Here is a 15,223-nt window from a genome sequence, read left to right as displayed (position 1 = left end):
TCCTGAGAGGGCAGGGGGTCTGGAAGTACAGTAGTCGGCACGCACTGTGCTCTCATAATGGCTTGGCCTTCCTTCGGTCCCGAGAACCTCTCCCGGAGGTCAGTCTGAAGTTCGTTTGCAAGCCTGGCGACCACTCGCTATTTCCCCGGGGCGGCGTGACAGAGAGAGGCCTTCAGTATTGCACAGGTATGAAATGTCCACAAGTTTAAAAAAACAAAATCACAGTTGCTCCTGGGACGAGGCTGGCACCCCGCCCCAGGCTTAGCAGGATGTGGCGGTGGCCACAGGACTCCTGTGGAGCTCTACGACTGTCGAGCGTGTGGGCACTGGTGCCAGCACCGAGGTAGGCAACGTACAGTAGGAACCCTGCACATCAGGGTTCAGTGTTCGCAAATGGTCTATAAATGGGGAGCCCACTGCCTCCCCTTGGCAGGAGGGAGGCTGCGGGTTGGGCGTGGAAGGCAGGATCTCTGATTCGTACTGCAGGAGCTGGCCCATGAAACCAAAGTTGGGTGAGATGACACTCCTCCTCTGCTTGATATAATCGAAGGCCTCTTGCAGGCGGAACTGCTTGGTCCTCATGAGGTAAGCCATGCAGATGGTGGGCGACCGGGAGACCCCAGCCTCACAGTGGACCAGGACCTTGCCCCCCTTTTCCCTGACACAGTCTGAAAGAAAGAAAGGAGAGTGGGAATGAGTGGAAACTGGAATCTGAGGGCATTTCAAGACACGAAGATTAACAGTAATGTGAGCAGTAGTCACCACACCATTATGCCTGCTCAAGAGCTACGGCCCTGTGCTAGCCTCTTGCCAGTCTCTCTCTCCCACTGGTTAGGACACAGTGTTTGGGGCTCTGCTGATGTCTTGTAAGACTTTTTCAACCCAGAAAGTTGTTCCCCCAGTATTGCCCAGGACACTTGCAGATTTTGCCACTGGAGGCACTAGATCTGGAGGAAGCCTTTCGGGGGATGCCATTTCTTTTCTTTTCTTTTTTTATGTACTGGGGATTGGTACATTTTAGCTCTAGGGAACACCCTAAGCACCTCATTGAGTTATTGAATGTTTTGCTAAAGTGCTAAGGCTGGTCTAGAACCTGCAATCCCGTCTCGCTCAGCCTCCCAAGTACTGGGATTATAGGCATGTACCACCATACCCAGTGGGGGAAATACCATCTTAACTTGGGTTCCACTTATGTGTTCAAGTGGGCTTGGAATATTCTTGAAGTTGTATGTAAATTGTTATTGGATGTGCACAATTTTCTGAGAGCAACAAGGCTCAAAGGCTCATCAGAGGTAAAGAAGCAATTCTTTACCTCTCCAGGTCTTTTATTTTTAATCTTGTGGCACTAGGGATTGAAACCAGGGGCATTCTACCTCTGAGATATACTCCCAACCCTATTTTATCTTTTTTTTTTTTTTTTTTTGAAACAGGACCTCACTAAGTTATTGAGGCTGGCTGAAAACCTGTAATCCTCTTGTCTCAGCCTCCCAAGTACTAGGATACAAGTGTGTGCCGCCATGCCTAGCTTCCAGGTCTGATTCTAATGACCCAGCCCCCATTCTGATAAAGACCTTCCAGTCTCCCTGTGCACCCTGTCTTTCTGTGCCGGGGTGGGATGCTTGGCTCAGCTCCCAGGGCTCTCACCACCAAACATACAATAAATAGCACACGGCTACTAATTATAGCCCTGGCTAAATGACGTACTAGGCAGAGGACAGAAATGGCTTTTACCAATTCCATGTTGCTCAACAATGGGAGTCAGTACTATAAAGCTGCCACTGTCAGTCAGCATCCTTTAGCTCAATGTGACAAGAGGGAGGCCCTTCTTTCCTGTTTAACCCCTTACAGCAAATCAAAACTACAATGGTTCAAAATGTAAAGCAGGTGAAAGGTGAACACACACACACACACACTCTCTCTCTCTCTCTCTCTCTCTCTCTCTCTCTCTCTCTCACACACACACACACACACACACACACACACACACACACACACACACATCTTTCCAATTCCCTCTCTTGCTAGAGAGGAAACAATTACATCACAGGAAGTCGATGTAGCTGGCTGTATGTAAAGAAAGCCACAATATGCAAAAACAAAGACTTTTGTAAAGGTGGAAACCCAGCCCTCTTACCACCACCCTCTCATCTGTAACATCTAAAAGATAAATTTGTAAGGGGTCAGGAAAGAACACTAGAGATTCTAACTGCACCAAAACCCCCCAAAGACCCTGGGCAGCTCCTTAGAGGCAACCCAATTTAATCAGTTCAAAATGAACATCAAAAGAAAATCCCAAAACCAAGTCTCTATAAATTAGTTCAAAGGGGAGACCCCAAATCCCTGGGATTATAGGGTTGAGCCTCTTGTTTTCCTTTGGTCCTCTGTAGTCCAACTTCAGTGCTGTAAGAATGCAAAGGGCCCAGAGTACACTGCTTTGGGAACCCTCTCTCCACCCCAGGGATCTGCCTTCCACAGAACCCTCTTCCCTTAGAAGGGGTCAGTGCATATTTCAGCATAGGGTCCACTGAGAGGCTCTGTCCTCCTCCCACTGACAGGGTAGGGCATCCAGGAAATGTATTCTGTGCCTTTGGAACACTGGATTGTGTGGCCGTACACAAACACACTACACATGGGATAGGGAAGGCTGGTTCTGAGAACTGGATGGGGGCCGGTTTCATGACCTCATTCAGTAGCTATCTAGGTAATTAAATAAGGGCAGGGCTTTCCCAGAGACAAGGAGAACAAGCCAAGGGTTTCCCACCCCAACCCATCATTTTAGGCCCAAAGGGATCGTGTCCGCCTGGAGGCTCAGGGAACAATGAGGATGGGCTTGACCTTTTGCCTCCGTGAGTTTCTCATCAAGGTTTCCTATGGAGCAGCAATTGTGTGGGGTAAGCACAGGGCCCACCACGTGGCTGGAGGGGACGGGCCTTTTAATTGCTACCTGCACTGAGTCATTACTGCTGTACCTAACCCTGTCTTTCCCCCTCCAAAAGCTTTTAGAACAAGGCACAGGAAAAATCACATCTCAATTCTAACAACTAACAAGTTAAAAAGAAAAAAGGCCTCTGCAAAGGGAGGCACCACCAAAAAATAAAAAAGTCAGGCCAGTCCCCCAGAGAGAGTGAGGGGAGAATATACCGGGCAGCACTTAGTACCTGGAAACTGTAAGGCTAAAGCCCTTTTCAGGCAGAGGGGCCAGAGGCCAAAGCCTCAGGTTTTCCAGGCTTACACAATGGAGTATATGACAAGTGCCTCATAGGAATGCACAAAGATGCAAAAGAGGCCAAAATTTTCTGTGTACAAAGCGCGGAGCTTGAGTCAAGTGGTATCTTTAATCCAAAATTAGCTGAAAATGCAAAACAAATTGCCTCTAAAGCTGTTTGCCAAAACTGTGGAAAGCTGCCGGGGCCCTTGAGGCTCAGTGCGTAAGTAGTGCTCTCTCCATCCCTCTGTTTGCTTTTAAAAATATCCCAACCTACGTAGACGCACAGTTAGAAAGGTCTCCCCCCTCCTTGTGCAGAGCATTACGCACTGACACTCTCGGCTCCCGCCCAGCTAGAAACAATAACAAGAGTGGCAGTGAGTTCTGCCATAAAATTATATTAATTCGTTTATCTTGCAAATCAAAGCTCCTATTAATAGCAACTCGAGTGCTCCCTTCTGTCTTTTTGGTGGCTTGCATCTGTTCTTGGCTCCGATTTGTAGTGGTTGCATACGTAAAACACTTTTCTTTCAGAGAGGGTAGCCCCCATCAGGACAAAAAGCCAGGAACACATGCTCGGAGGGGGCTCCCATAATAAGGGAGGGGGCACTGGACCTACCAATGAAGTCTATTGCTTCTTGGAAGTGGGAGCTAATGTCAGCCGTGTGGCTGTCTTCCACAGGGATCCATTTGTAATGCAGGTGGGTGGTGCAGGCCTCGGAGGTCCGCCGGGAGACATTCAGCAGGGCTGTGATGTGCAGGTTGGCGAGGAACTCGCACTTGGATGCGTGGTAGGCACTTCCAAGGTAGAGGAAGGGAAGGATTTCAACTGGGCCACCCTGGCGGCAGGGACAAAGGACAACGAGGAAATACTAGATCAGTTTGCTCAGTGAGGAGAAGAAAAAAAACAACTCTGACCTATTTATGCCTTAAGATAGGAGGTTCCCTTTCTGGTTTCTAGGTAGAGAGTTCAGAGCCAGGACAGTTCAGCCAAGAGAGTGGGCAGCGCCTCCATCCTGACAAACTCTCGATCCGACGTGACTGCCTTGTGACTCAGTGACAGCAGAACCCACACGGCCGGAGTTTCATTTCTTTGCACATATCAAGGAGGTAGGAAGTGCCTACGGCCTTCCTGTGCTAACCACATGAAACAGTGTGGTGCGATGGGAAGGCTCGAAGGCCCGTGCTAACGTTCGAGCTGCCCAGGGAAACCAGGGCAAGCCCTTGAACCTTGGGGCAGCCCCAGTGTTTCTACCGCTAAAAGTGGAAAACAGTTCAACAAGGCAAGCTTTCTCTTCTTTACAGTCTGGATTTTTTTTTCTTTTTTCTTGTTTTTCTTGTTTTGCAATACTAAGGATTAAATCCAGGGGCATTCTACCTCTGAGCTGTACACCCAGTTCTATTCTTTATTCTTTATTTTGAAACAAGGTCTTGCTACTACTTTACTAAGTAGTTGAAGCTGGCCGCAAACTTGCGATTCCCCCGTCTCAGCCTCCCAAGTACTAGGAATACAAGTGCGTGCCACCACGCCTGGCTCAAAAGTATGTTTTTTAGAATTGAAAATAACCACTACCAGCTGGGCGTGGTGGTGCACGCTTGTAATCCCCGCGCTTGGGAGGCGGAGACAGGAGGATCGCGCTGGTTCGGAGCCAGCCTTGCTGGCTTAAGAGACCCTGTTTCCACATAAAAAAGTTAAAAAATAGGTCTGGGAGTGTAGCCCGTGGGAGTGTAGCCCAGAGGTAGAAGGGCTTCCAGGAACCCCAGTACCACCAAAAAAACAAGAAAAACAAAAAAAAAACAAAAAACCCCACTATCTACCTGTAATCTATAGACTAAGAAAAGCTGTTAGACCATGCAGAGGGCCTTCCCCGCCCCTGACCTCCTTCACAGGGGGTGGTGGTGCTGGGGAGAGGAGCTTATGTCATCACCCCCACATCTAGTTAGGAGGATCCAGACAATAGGAGACCCAGAAACTAAAAGGAACTGCTAGCTAGTGGGACTCTGGCAATCTAAGTATTTATAGAGTTCTAAGGGGCCAAAAAAAGCCCTGGGACAGTCAGAACAACAGGAGTCCCTGGAGATGCAGAGAGGAACGCTGGGCTGGGGGACAGGGCCTGTGTCTTTGGAAGCCTTTCCCATACCATCCCTCCAGCTTCCTGCGTTCCCATTTCCTGTCCTGGAATAAAAGTGGAATGGAAACTCTCAGCCAGACCCATTATGTGGAAAGGGGCATGTGACTGGGGGTGGGGTCAGCAGCAGGCAATTCTCAATTTACCCAGCACTTGATGTTTGCTTTTTCTTTCCTGAGAACTCAAGTCAAGTGCCCAAGAAAAGGCCAGTTCAGCCACTTAGAAGAACGTTATAGAGGATCTTACCTAAGGCTAATACTAATAACAACTATTATTTTTATTAGCAATTACAATAGCTAGTATCTGAGCTTAACACTTGATTTTATTTTTGGTACTGGGGATTGAAATCAGAGGCATTCTACCTCTGAGCAACACCTCCAGCCCTATTTTTTAATTTTTATTTTGAAATAGGGTCCCACTAGGTTGAATAGAGTCTCACTACTTGCTGAGGCTGTCCTGAAACCTGTGATCCTCCTGCGTCAGCCTCCCAAGTACTGGGATTACAACTGTGTGCCACCATGCCCAGCACCAAACACTTTAGATGCACCTATGTGGCACTAGTTTCACAAGTCTGTAAAGCAGGTGGCATGATTCCCATTTCGCAGATGGGTGAGTTGAAGCTCAGATGGGATTGGAATAGCTTACTCATGAATCAGAGCTAATCGTGGTAGAATTGGAAATGAAACCCAAATCTGATTGCTTACTGTGTGGCACTGATCAGTATGACAAATTAAGTATTTTAGGCAAAAATACTCTTCCTCAGCCAGGCATGGTGGTGCACACCTGTAATCCCAGTACTTGGGAGGCTGAGACAGGAGGATCGGCAGGTTTGAGGACAAACTCCACAACCTGGCGAGAACCTTGTTTCTAAATAAAAATACAATAGGGCTGGGGGAGTGTAGCTCAGAGGTAGAAGGCTCTGGATTCAACCTCAGGAACACACACACACACACACACACACACACACACACACACACACACACTTTCTCTCTCTCCCCCCCCCTCTAAAAAGTAAGTACATTTGCATCCCCTTTCTGACTCTTCCTCAAACCCTCATACAGAGAGGCCTTCTCAGTGCACTGTGGTACAGAGGGCGAGAGCCAGACTTGGATATCAGAGAATAGCTCTGGGTCAAGTCCCAGCTCTGTATTTCCTAGTGAAATGACTCTGGGCAGCTCCTTTAACCTCAGAACCTTTATCTATAAACCTGGGATAACTGGTAAGGCACAAATGGGATAATGGATGCATTAAAATGTGACACATAGCCGGGCATGGTGGTGCGTACCCATAGTCCTAGTACTTGGAGGCTGAGACAGGCAGATGGCAGGTTTGAGGATAGCCTCAGCAAGTAGTGAGACTCACATCTACTTGGCAATGAGAGTCTGTTTCAAACAAAAATAAAATAGTGCTGGGATTGCAACCTGGAGGTAGAATGCGCCTGGGTTCACACACAAAATAAATAAATAAAACCTGAAACATTATGTAGCTGCCATTTCTCATCTGAGGCTGAAGAATAAAAAACTAGAACAAAGATCCTTTCCCCGGGGGAAGACGTAGGGCAGGTACTGAGAGGCCAGCCATCCCCTGCAAGTCTGGTACTGCCCTGAGTGAGACCTACTCCTTGGGCCCAGCTCCCTGTTGGTTAGAAACCAGGAAAATAGCAGAGGTGGTAGGGTTCTTTAAAAAGGAAGAAGTGATCCACGTCCAGTCCCACTCAGCCACTGACCAGCTACACATTCCCACCAATGGCCACCTGCACAAAGGAGCAGGCTGGAGAGCTGACGACCAAGGTCTCTCCTTTTCCTGAGTGCCTGGAAAAGGTGACATACAGGGCTGGGGCCCTGTCCAACGGCCCCTGGAGCTTAGTCCAACACGCCCCTGAAACAGTATTTCTTTCCCTTTCTGAATCTTCCGTTAAGCCTCAAGAGGAAGACACCAAAGGCTTTCAGAAACCCCAAAGGTTAACACGGCGACGCCTGGCTTCTCTAAGTGCAGAAGTGTTTCTAAGCAGCAGCACTTGGGAGTTCCCCAGATGACTCTTGAAGACACATTAGGGGTTCCCATCCCTCACTTGGCCAAAGGTCTGCTGTGCTTTCACACACTCTACCAATTCTTATTTCTCTTTCACTTTCTGAGAAATGGGGAAACACAACCCAAACAAACAAACAAACAAAAATAGAAACTCAGCTAGGCCGGACACCCACGCCAAGGGTTCCTCATACACTGAAAATCACAACCCTGGCACCTGGCCAAGCTAACAGACTTCCTAACCAAAGGTCCCTTTCAAGAGCACGTCACCTGGTTTTACTGGAAGTCTGTCCCCAGGGGCAGAGTTCTGCCCATCACAGGGAGATGGCATTTCTCAAGAGCATCTATAGAAGCCTTTCTTCTTAGGCTGAAGCTATGTTCTTAGTTTGGGGGGAAAGTTTGAAAAGCGCCTCTCACCAGAGGAGTATATGAAAAACAGAGGTCCTAAAAGAATCAGAGCAGTGAGCTAAGAGAAGGGGTTTGGGAACTGGGAATGTAGGAGAGAGACACAGACAGAGATAGGGTTCTAAGCCTGGGTGCTATAAACCATCTGTGTGTGGGACTCTGCAAATCAGTTATCTCACTGGCCACAGCACAGCTTTTCTCTACTCTGTAAAATGGCGAGGTGAGTTCTGACCTCTAGTTTCTGCTGGGACTGGTTTCTTTTTTTTTTTTTTTTTTTTTTTTTTTTTTTTTTTTTGCGGGTCTGGGATGGAACCCAGAGGCATTTGACCTCTGAGCCACACCCCCTGCCCAATTTTTTATTCTTTATTTTGAAACAGGGTCTCACTGAGTTGCGAAGGCCCTCACTAAGTAGCTGAGGCTGTCCGCAAACCACGATCCTCCGGTCTCAGCCTCCCAAATGCTGGGATTACAAGCATGCGCCACCACGCCCGGCTTGGGACTGGATTCTTACCTGCCTTTTCCCCATCCTCCTCCAACCTGCCCAGTAACCCTCAACCTTTAATGAGTGGTCACAAATCACAACTTATTGAAGAAAGGGAAATCTCACACATTTATAGGAACATGAAGTTCTCCAGGGTTTCCTGATCTCTGGTACCAGAATTGAAAGAATTTTAAGCACCAGAAACCCTCAGGGGAGCCGGGCATGCTTGTAAACCCAGTACTTGGGAGGCTGAAACAGAAGGACCACAGGTTCCAGGCCAGCCTCAGCAACTTAGTGAAGTCTTCCACAACTTAGTGAGACCCTGTTTCCAAATAAAAAATAAAAAGGCTATAGAGCTCAGAGGTTTAATGCCTTGAGCTCAATCCCCAGCATCACACACACACACACACACACACACACCCTCAGGAGAGCCTGCCTACCTACTCTGTGGTTTCTTTAGAACACCAATCCTTCTTCCTACCCTCCACTCCATTTCAGTTAAAAATACCAAGACACAGCCTGACAGGTACTGGGCTGCTGTACAGAAACTGCAGCTCACGAACAATTACGAAGAAGACAGGAAGTGTGAAAGTCAGCTCCAAGATTCAAGACATCTTCAGGGAAACCCAAGCCAGTATTTCTAAGTTTCTCTGAACCTCTGAGGCCCGTTAATAAGAATGTATCTTTCATTTCCCCTTTTCTCCAGAAACCACCCAGCATCCTGTGGCTCCCTTGCCCTTGTCAGCTTGCTTGCTGGAAGGATGCCCGTTTACTCTTGGACAGGAACTTCAATTGGCAAGCGACAATCTCTCTACACTCAAGGATGATGCCAGCACCTTGATCCACAAAGAACGGGCCACCGTTACTGAGCAAGGAGAGGAGCTGGGGCACCGAAGCAAGGAAGAAAGGGAGGGAGGGAGGGAGGGAGGGAGGGAGGGAGGGAGGGAGGGAGGGAGGAGAAGGAAAAGGAAGGGAGGCAGGAACTGGAAACCACCTACCTGGTCATAAGCTGGCCTGTAGCTGAGGCTCAGCACTGGCTTTCCACACTGGCTGATGAGGGCTCTCTCGCTTTCAATCTTCTCTTGTGCAATGGGTTTTACATCTACACAACACTCAGGATACTCTGAGTAGAAGGCCTCATATCCTCCTTAAAAACAAGCAAACAAAAAGAGAGATGTAAGAACTGGTTTCTCAGGCTGTCAAAAAATACCCATAATGACTCAATACCTGGCATTAGGAATAGCAAAGTATATGTGTAAAATATAATAAAATTGTGTGTGTGTGTGTGTGTGTGTGTGTGTGTGTGTTAAGCTAGAATAGGTATTCAGGTCATATAAAAATTGAGCAAAACCATTAAGCAGTTTTAGGACAGAAATTGGCCACACACACACACACACACACACACACACCCCTACCTAAAAGGCTATAAGTTCAAAGAAGCAATAATTAACTTTTTGTGTCAATCAGAAGCAGCTTAAACTGTGAATTTAACTATCTGGCATCTGATAAATATTAACCAAATCCTGCCAGAAAACAAAAGCTCTTTTCTCTCTTCTTTATCTAAAATGAAGGTGTGATTATGCAAATTTTCATTAATTATGAGAAGAAAGACTCCCAAACTGGTATCTTCCCCAGCCCATCTGCTCTAAGCAGAATTAAAGATGACGCCACTCTATTCCTAAGGAAATAGGCGCTCCAAAGACATTTCAACTCAGGGCAGTAAAACAACCATGCCCCTTCTCACCCCAAAGTGCTAAAAACTCTGCCAACAATCCTTTCCACAGGTCCAATTTAGAATCATCAATCAAGTTAATTACCTCCTAAACCAAATGGGAAGAATGAGGGCTTCTGAACTGAATTTTCAGCCCCATAAGTAAAAACTGTCTCTGCCTCCTCCTGACCACTACCCTTTCTATGTTATTTATTAGCCTCCCCTTTTGACCTTTCTCCTCACAGCTTCCAAATGGATATGTCACCTACTAACATGCAAGAATTCAAGTATTAGCCAGGTGTGATGGCACAGGCCTGTAATCCCAGTATTTGGACAGCAAAGATAGGAGGGTCACAGGTTCACAGCCAGCCTCAGCAACTTAGTAAGACTCTGTTCCCAAATAAAAAATAAGATAGGGTAGAGCTGGAGTGTAGCTCGGAGGTAGAATGCCCTTGGGTTAAATCTCCAGTATCACAATAAATAAATAAAATAAAATTTAAAAATTTAGAAAAAAAGAATTCTATTAAGTTTAGACTTCTCCAGACAGATCACTTGGGGTTAGAGGCTACTCTCTACTCACAAAACCGTGCCTATATAATAAATAAGCCTTTTCAGACCCATTATTCTCAGAGGGGAAGAGCCAAATGGAAAATGCCCAAGGACCCTCAGAAGCCAAGGGCTTGCGGGTGAACACACCAGCCTTCCTTGGGAGAGCAACCTGAGGTACCTCTAAGAGCTTCCAGAAAACCCACTTCTTGTCTTTTACTAGCCCAGAGAATTCTCTTGGTGTCAAATCATTAACTAAGTAGACAGTCTGAGTAATGTCATTTCCAAAAACACCACCTTTTCTCTTCTGTCTTTTGGTATGATGAAAGCCCCTCAGTAGAAGGCATGCTGGCTTTTTTTAAACAACAAATGGTCAACAAATGGTTAATGGATTACTCGGCAGACTCCCTCCCAGAAGCAGCAGCCAATTCCTAGAATGAGTCATCTTGCCATCACTGCTTCCTCTCAGCTTGCTGGAATTGCCCTCGCCCCCGTTTAGTACACCCAAATCTCCCGTGGTCACTGCAACCAGGCGCCCACTGCACCTCGCAGATGAGCTCTGGCCCTCAACAGTGACCCCGTTCCATCAGGATGACAGGGGCCCACGGAGGAGGAAGAGGCAGAGGTGGAGGCTCTGGTGGCCTAGCTTCTATCACCTAGCCTCCAGCACCTCTTCTAGCAGAGAGGCCAGACTTACACTGACCCACACCTTCCTCGGGGGAGGTGTCCCTAGTAAGTAAGCATTCTGTTCACTTCCCATGCCCAGGCCTCAACATTTTGGTTCTGGAAGGGGAAAAAAACAGTGATTTTGCCTGGACATTTGGATTCAGAGGTGCCCGGGCCCTCTGAAACTGCAGGATGAGGCTTGAGGAAGAGAAGCCTTCAGGCCACCTCATCTCTAGGCTTTAAATAGACCACTTAAGAGCTGGCTGTCAGGAGGGCAGTTGGGGAGGCATGGTGTGGGCTGGATCCTGCCTGCCTATTGACAAAATAAGGCAAGCAGACAGACTCTCCCTGCAGTTGCGGGACAGATAAACAGGGCCCTGCCTCTTCCAGCTGGGGTCAGGAGATTAGATGGTCTCTGTCTTCCACCCACTCCCATCCAAGGTGTGGAGACAGAACATTCCTCTCCCCTGCCTCACTTGCACTGCATCCTTAGGGCTGCTTAAGCCTTCTACAGAGTGAGTCTGCTTTCAATCACCACCACATTGCCAGGGGAACAGAGGCAGTGCGCGCACACTATATATAATAAGCACTGGCTACACGATTCCATCAAAACCATCTCATCTTAGTGGGTCTTGGTTGGAAGCGGGGTGGGGGCGAGGGGAATTATGGGGGATACAAAATGTACTGCCCCAGGATCTGAATGTCACTCCATTCAAACCTAAACATGAGTGAGGAAGGAGATAAAGGATTTTTCCTGTGCCAACAGTTGGAAGTTCAGTAGTGCTGTAAGGGTAGCCATTTCTTCTGAAATCTCAAACACACCTAAACTTTTGACTTGGCAAGCCTCATGATTTTACTTAAAGATAAGAGAGTGCACATGGCAGGGCATGTGGCTCAACAAAGAGGTCCTCTGCCTCACTGCTTCAAACAGTGAGACTGGCCGAAACCTGCCGGCCATCACCAAGGTCATCACAGGTAGAAGCTCTAAGTATCCTGATGGGCACAAATCTCCAGGAGCTAACCTCCTGAGTGAGGCAGGAAGAGAGAATATACAAAACTGATTTATTCATTTATTTATTGTGGTACTGGGGATTGAACCCAGAGGCATTCTACCTCTGAGCTATACCCCCAGCACTATTTTATTTTTATTTTGAAACAGGGTCTTGGGTCTTGTTAGGTTGAAATTTTCCCCGCTTGCCAAGGCTGTCTTCAAACCTGCAATCCTCCTGTCTCAGTCTCCCAAGTACTGAGATTACAAGCATTCACCACCATGCCTGGTTTAAAACTGGTTTATATTTTAAAGATACTATGGAAAGCCGGATGTGGTGGTACATGCCTGTACTTGGGAGGCTGAGACAGAAGGATAGTAGGTTCAAGGTCAGTTTCAGTAAGTTAGCGGAGACCCTCGGCAACTTAGGGAGACCCTATTTCAAAACAAAAAATAAAATAGGGAGCTAAGCATGGTGGCACATGCCCGTAATCCCAGGATCACAAGTTCAGGGACAATCTCAGCAAATAGTGAAACTCTCAGCAAACCCATGAGACCCTGTTTCAAAAAATAAAAAAAATTAAACGGGCTGGGGATATAGCTCAAGGATAGAATGCCCTTGGGTTCAATTCCCAGTAAAACACACACACACACACACACACACACACACACTCTCTCTCTCTCTCTCTCTCTCTCTCTCTCTCTGTGACCTGGGTGTGGTAGCACAGGCATGTAATCCCAGTTACTTGGGAGGCTGAGACAGGAGGATTTCAAGATCCAATCAGCTAGACCCTGTTTTCCCAAAAATATTAAAAAAAAAAAATAGGACTGGGGGTGTAGCTCAGAGGTGGAATGCTCCTGGGTTGAATCCCCAGCACCACACACACAAATAAATAAATAAATAAATAAATAAATAAATAAATAAGGACTGGGTGTAGCTCAGAGGTAGAATGCCTCTGGGTTCAATACTCCAAGGTTCAATCCCTCAATGCCTCCCACCCACACATTATTTAATATTCTGTGGAAAATAAAGACCAAAAAAAAAATTGTTGGTAGCTGATTGGGGGAGCAGAGTTAACTTTCAGGGTATTCGGAAAACCCAATTTCCATTGTATAACCAATAAAATCTTCAAATTTCTCACCTGGATGTTACTTCACTTTAAAAAAAAAAACATTTTAAGCATAATTTTCCTGAGTCTACAAAACTGCCTACTTTCTGTAGCAATAACTTGCAAACTGCCCCTCAGCTCCCTTGGAGAGGGTTGGGGAGAACTAGGAGGGTTCCAGGGACATATCTTTCAAGCGGCAGCAGACAGAAGGTTTTCCTGTATGCATTGCTAAGTACCGGAGACAAAAACCACAGCAGGAAGAGAAAGATACCAGGAGCCACAGATCTCGGCAGAGCTTGGAGACAGCCAGCCTTCCACCCCCTGGGGGCAGGGGTTGTCAGTAGGAGGATTACCATCCACCTTCCTTATCTCCTCAACGGGATCAACAAGGGACAGTCAACAGAGGTGCTAATAGATGGGGCGCTGCCCACGTGCCTCTGGAATCTTCCCAGCCTGCAGTGTGAAATTCCCCAAGTTGCAAGGCTTTGAAACCGGGTCCTAACTCTCTTTGAGTTACCTTAGTGCTAGCTCCCAAGGTGTCCAGTAACAGGTTTAGCAGAGCCGATGGGGCCCTGTTGGGGTTAAGCTCTCTTCTCTGCACCAGGACCAGGGCTCCCACAAGGCAGGCACAGTCACAGCAAGTGACCCAGAAATCAGTGCTTTTGAGTTTAGAGTCAATCACCCACCTACAATCGGAAGTTAAAGTTACCTCCCCAGCAGGTGAAATAACTCGGCCTGGTGGCAGCTCTTGGAGGCCTCTAATCAAAGGCCATGGGCACTGCACACCACCGCGACCCGTCTCCTGGACACTGGCTGGCTGGCGGGCTCTCACCCGAGAAGGCAGTAGCCTCGGCCCAGGACCAGTCCCAGGGGTCATCCCAGCCCCAGGAAAAGAGAAGGTGAATGGGGTGGGAAGGCTGTCACCTCCAAATTGGGCTTGAGAAAGGCCCAGGAGGGGAGGAGGCCAGAGGAAACCAATAAAAAGCAATAAAATGAAATGGAAAGGAAGGGGAGGGACTCGCCAGGGTCAAAAAGGCCAGAGGGGTCGGTGAAGACAAGGCTTATTAACCTACTGTTAATTGTCTAGGCGGGAGGGAAGGAGATACCGCTGGCGCCACACTCCAGGGGCCGGGGTGGGGGAAGGTCTCGACCTGCCGATCGTGCCAGATCTATCAGGAAGGCTCCAACCCTGCCCCCCGCGACAGAGGTGAACCCAGAGTCCGCCGGAGCCCACGGCCCCCACGCTGCCAAGGTGCATCCCGCAGCACGGCCACGACCCGTCCCACCCGGCCCGGCGCTTTCGAGGAACGCGGGTGGGGAGGGGGAGCTCGGGGCTGCCGCTTGCAGTGCCCTCGCCCAAGCGCGCCGCCGGCCCGGGTGTGCAGACCCCGGCCAGTGGTGACTTCCCCAGGCCCAGGGTGCGGGAGGGCGGGCCCCGCGCCTGGAGGGGACCCCAGGGCCCGCACGGCCGGCGCGGGCTGGAGGGGGGCCAGCGGCAGGGGCCGCAGCCCAGGCGCTCACCTTTGAGGAAGTAGACCCGCGGGCCGGCGGGCAGGCAGGCCAGCAGCGAGGTGAGCACGACGCGCGCCGCGCTCTCCTCCCGCAGCTTCTGCCAGTGGCGGCTGCCCTGGTCCAGCACCACCACGGCCGCCACGCCGCCGCCGCCCTCCTGCAGCAGCCGCGCGCGCGCCGCCTCGTCGGGCAGCACGTAGCGCGCCGGCACCGCGCCGCCCCGGGCCCGCCGCAGCACCACCGAGTTGAGGTTGACGTTGAGCGAGCCGCGCACGCTCGAGGCGGCGAAGGCCAGGTAGGGCCGGCAGTCGAGCACCACGCAGCGCGCCGCCGCCTCCTTGCGGAGCATCTTGCGCAGCTGGCGCCCGTCGAGCGACGTGACCTTCATGCCGCCGCCCAGCGGCGCCGCGCGGGGCGCCGGGCAGGTGCCCACGGCCAGGGTG

General features: G+C 49.2%; 1 protein-coding gene across 1 annotated transcript; it reads right to left on the bottom strand.

The window, feature by feature from the left end:
- Window positions 1-261: 261 nt before the first annotated feature.
- DUSP5 (dual specificity phosphatase 5) lies at window positions 262-15,168 on the bottom strand (the record flags this gene model as incomplete). Its single annotated transcript, XM_080695211.1, has 4 exons — window positions 262-668; window positions 3,825-4,044; window positions 9,247-9,395; window positions 14,790-15,168. 4 exons carry the CDS (start codon window positions 15,166-15,168, stop codon window positions 262-264), a joined length of 1,155 nt encoding a protein of 384 aa, XP_080551337.1.
- Between the last annotated feature and the right edge of the window lie 55 nt (window positions 15,169-15,223).

Source organism: Muscardinus avellanarius (assembly GCF_963383645.1).
Source record: "Muscardinus avellanarius genome assembly, chromosome: 4".
Classification (NCBI taxonomy): domain Eukaryota; kingdom Metazoa; phylum Chordata; class Mammalia; order Rodentia; family Gliridae; genus Muscardinus; species Muscardinus avellanarius.
The sequence above is the reverse complement of the archived record's forward strand: the minus strand, read 5'-3'. Positions and strand labels throughout refer to the sequence as shown.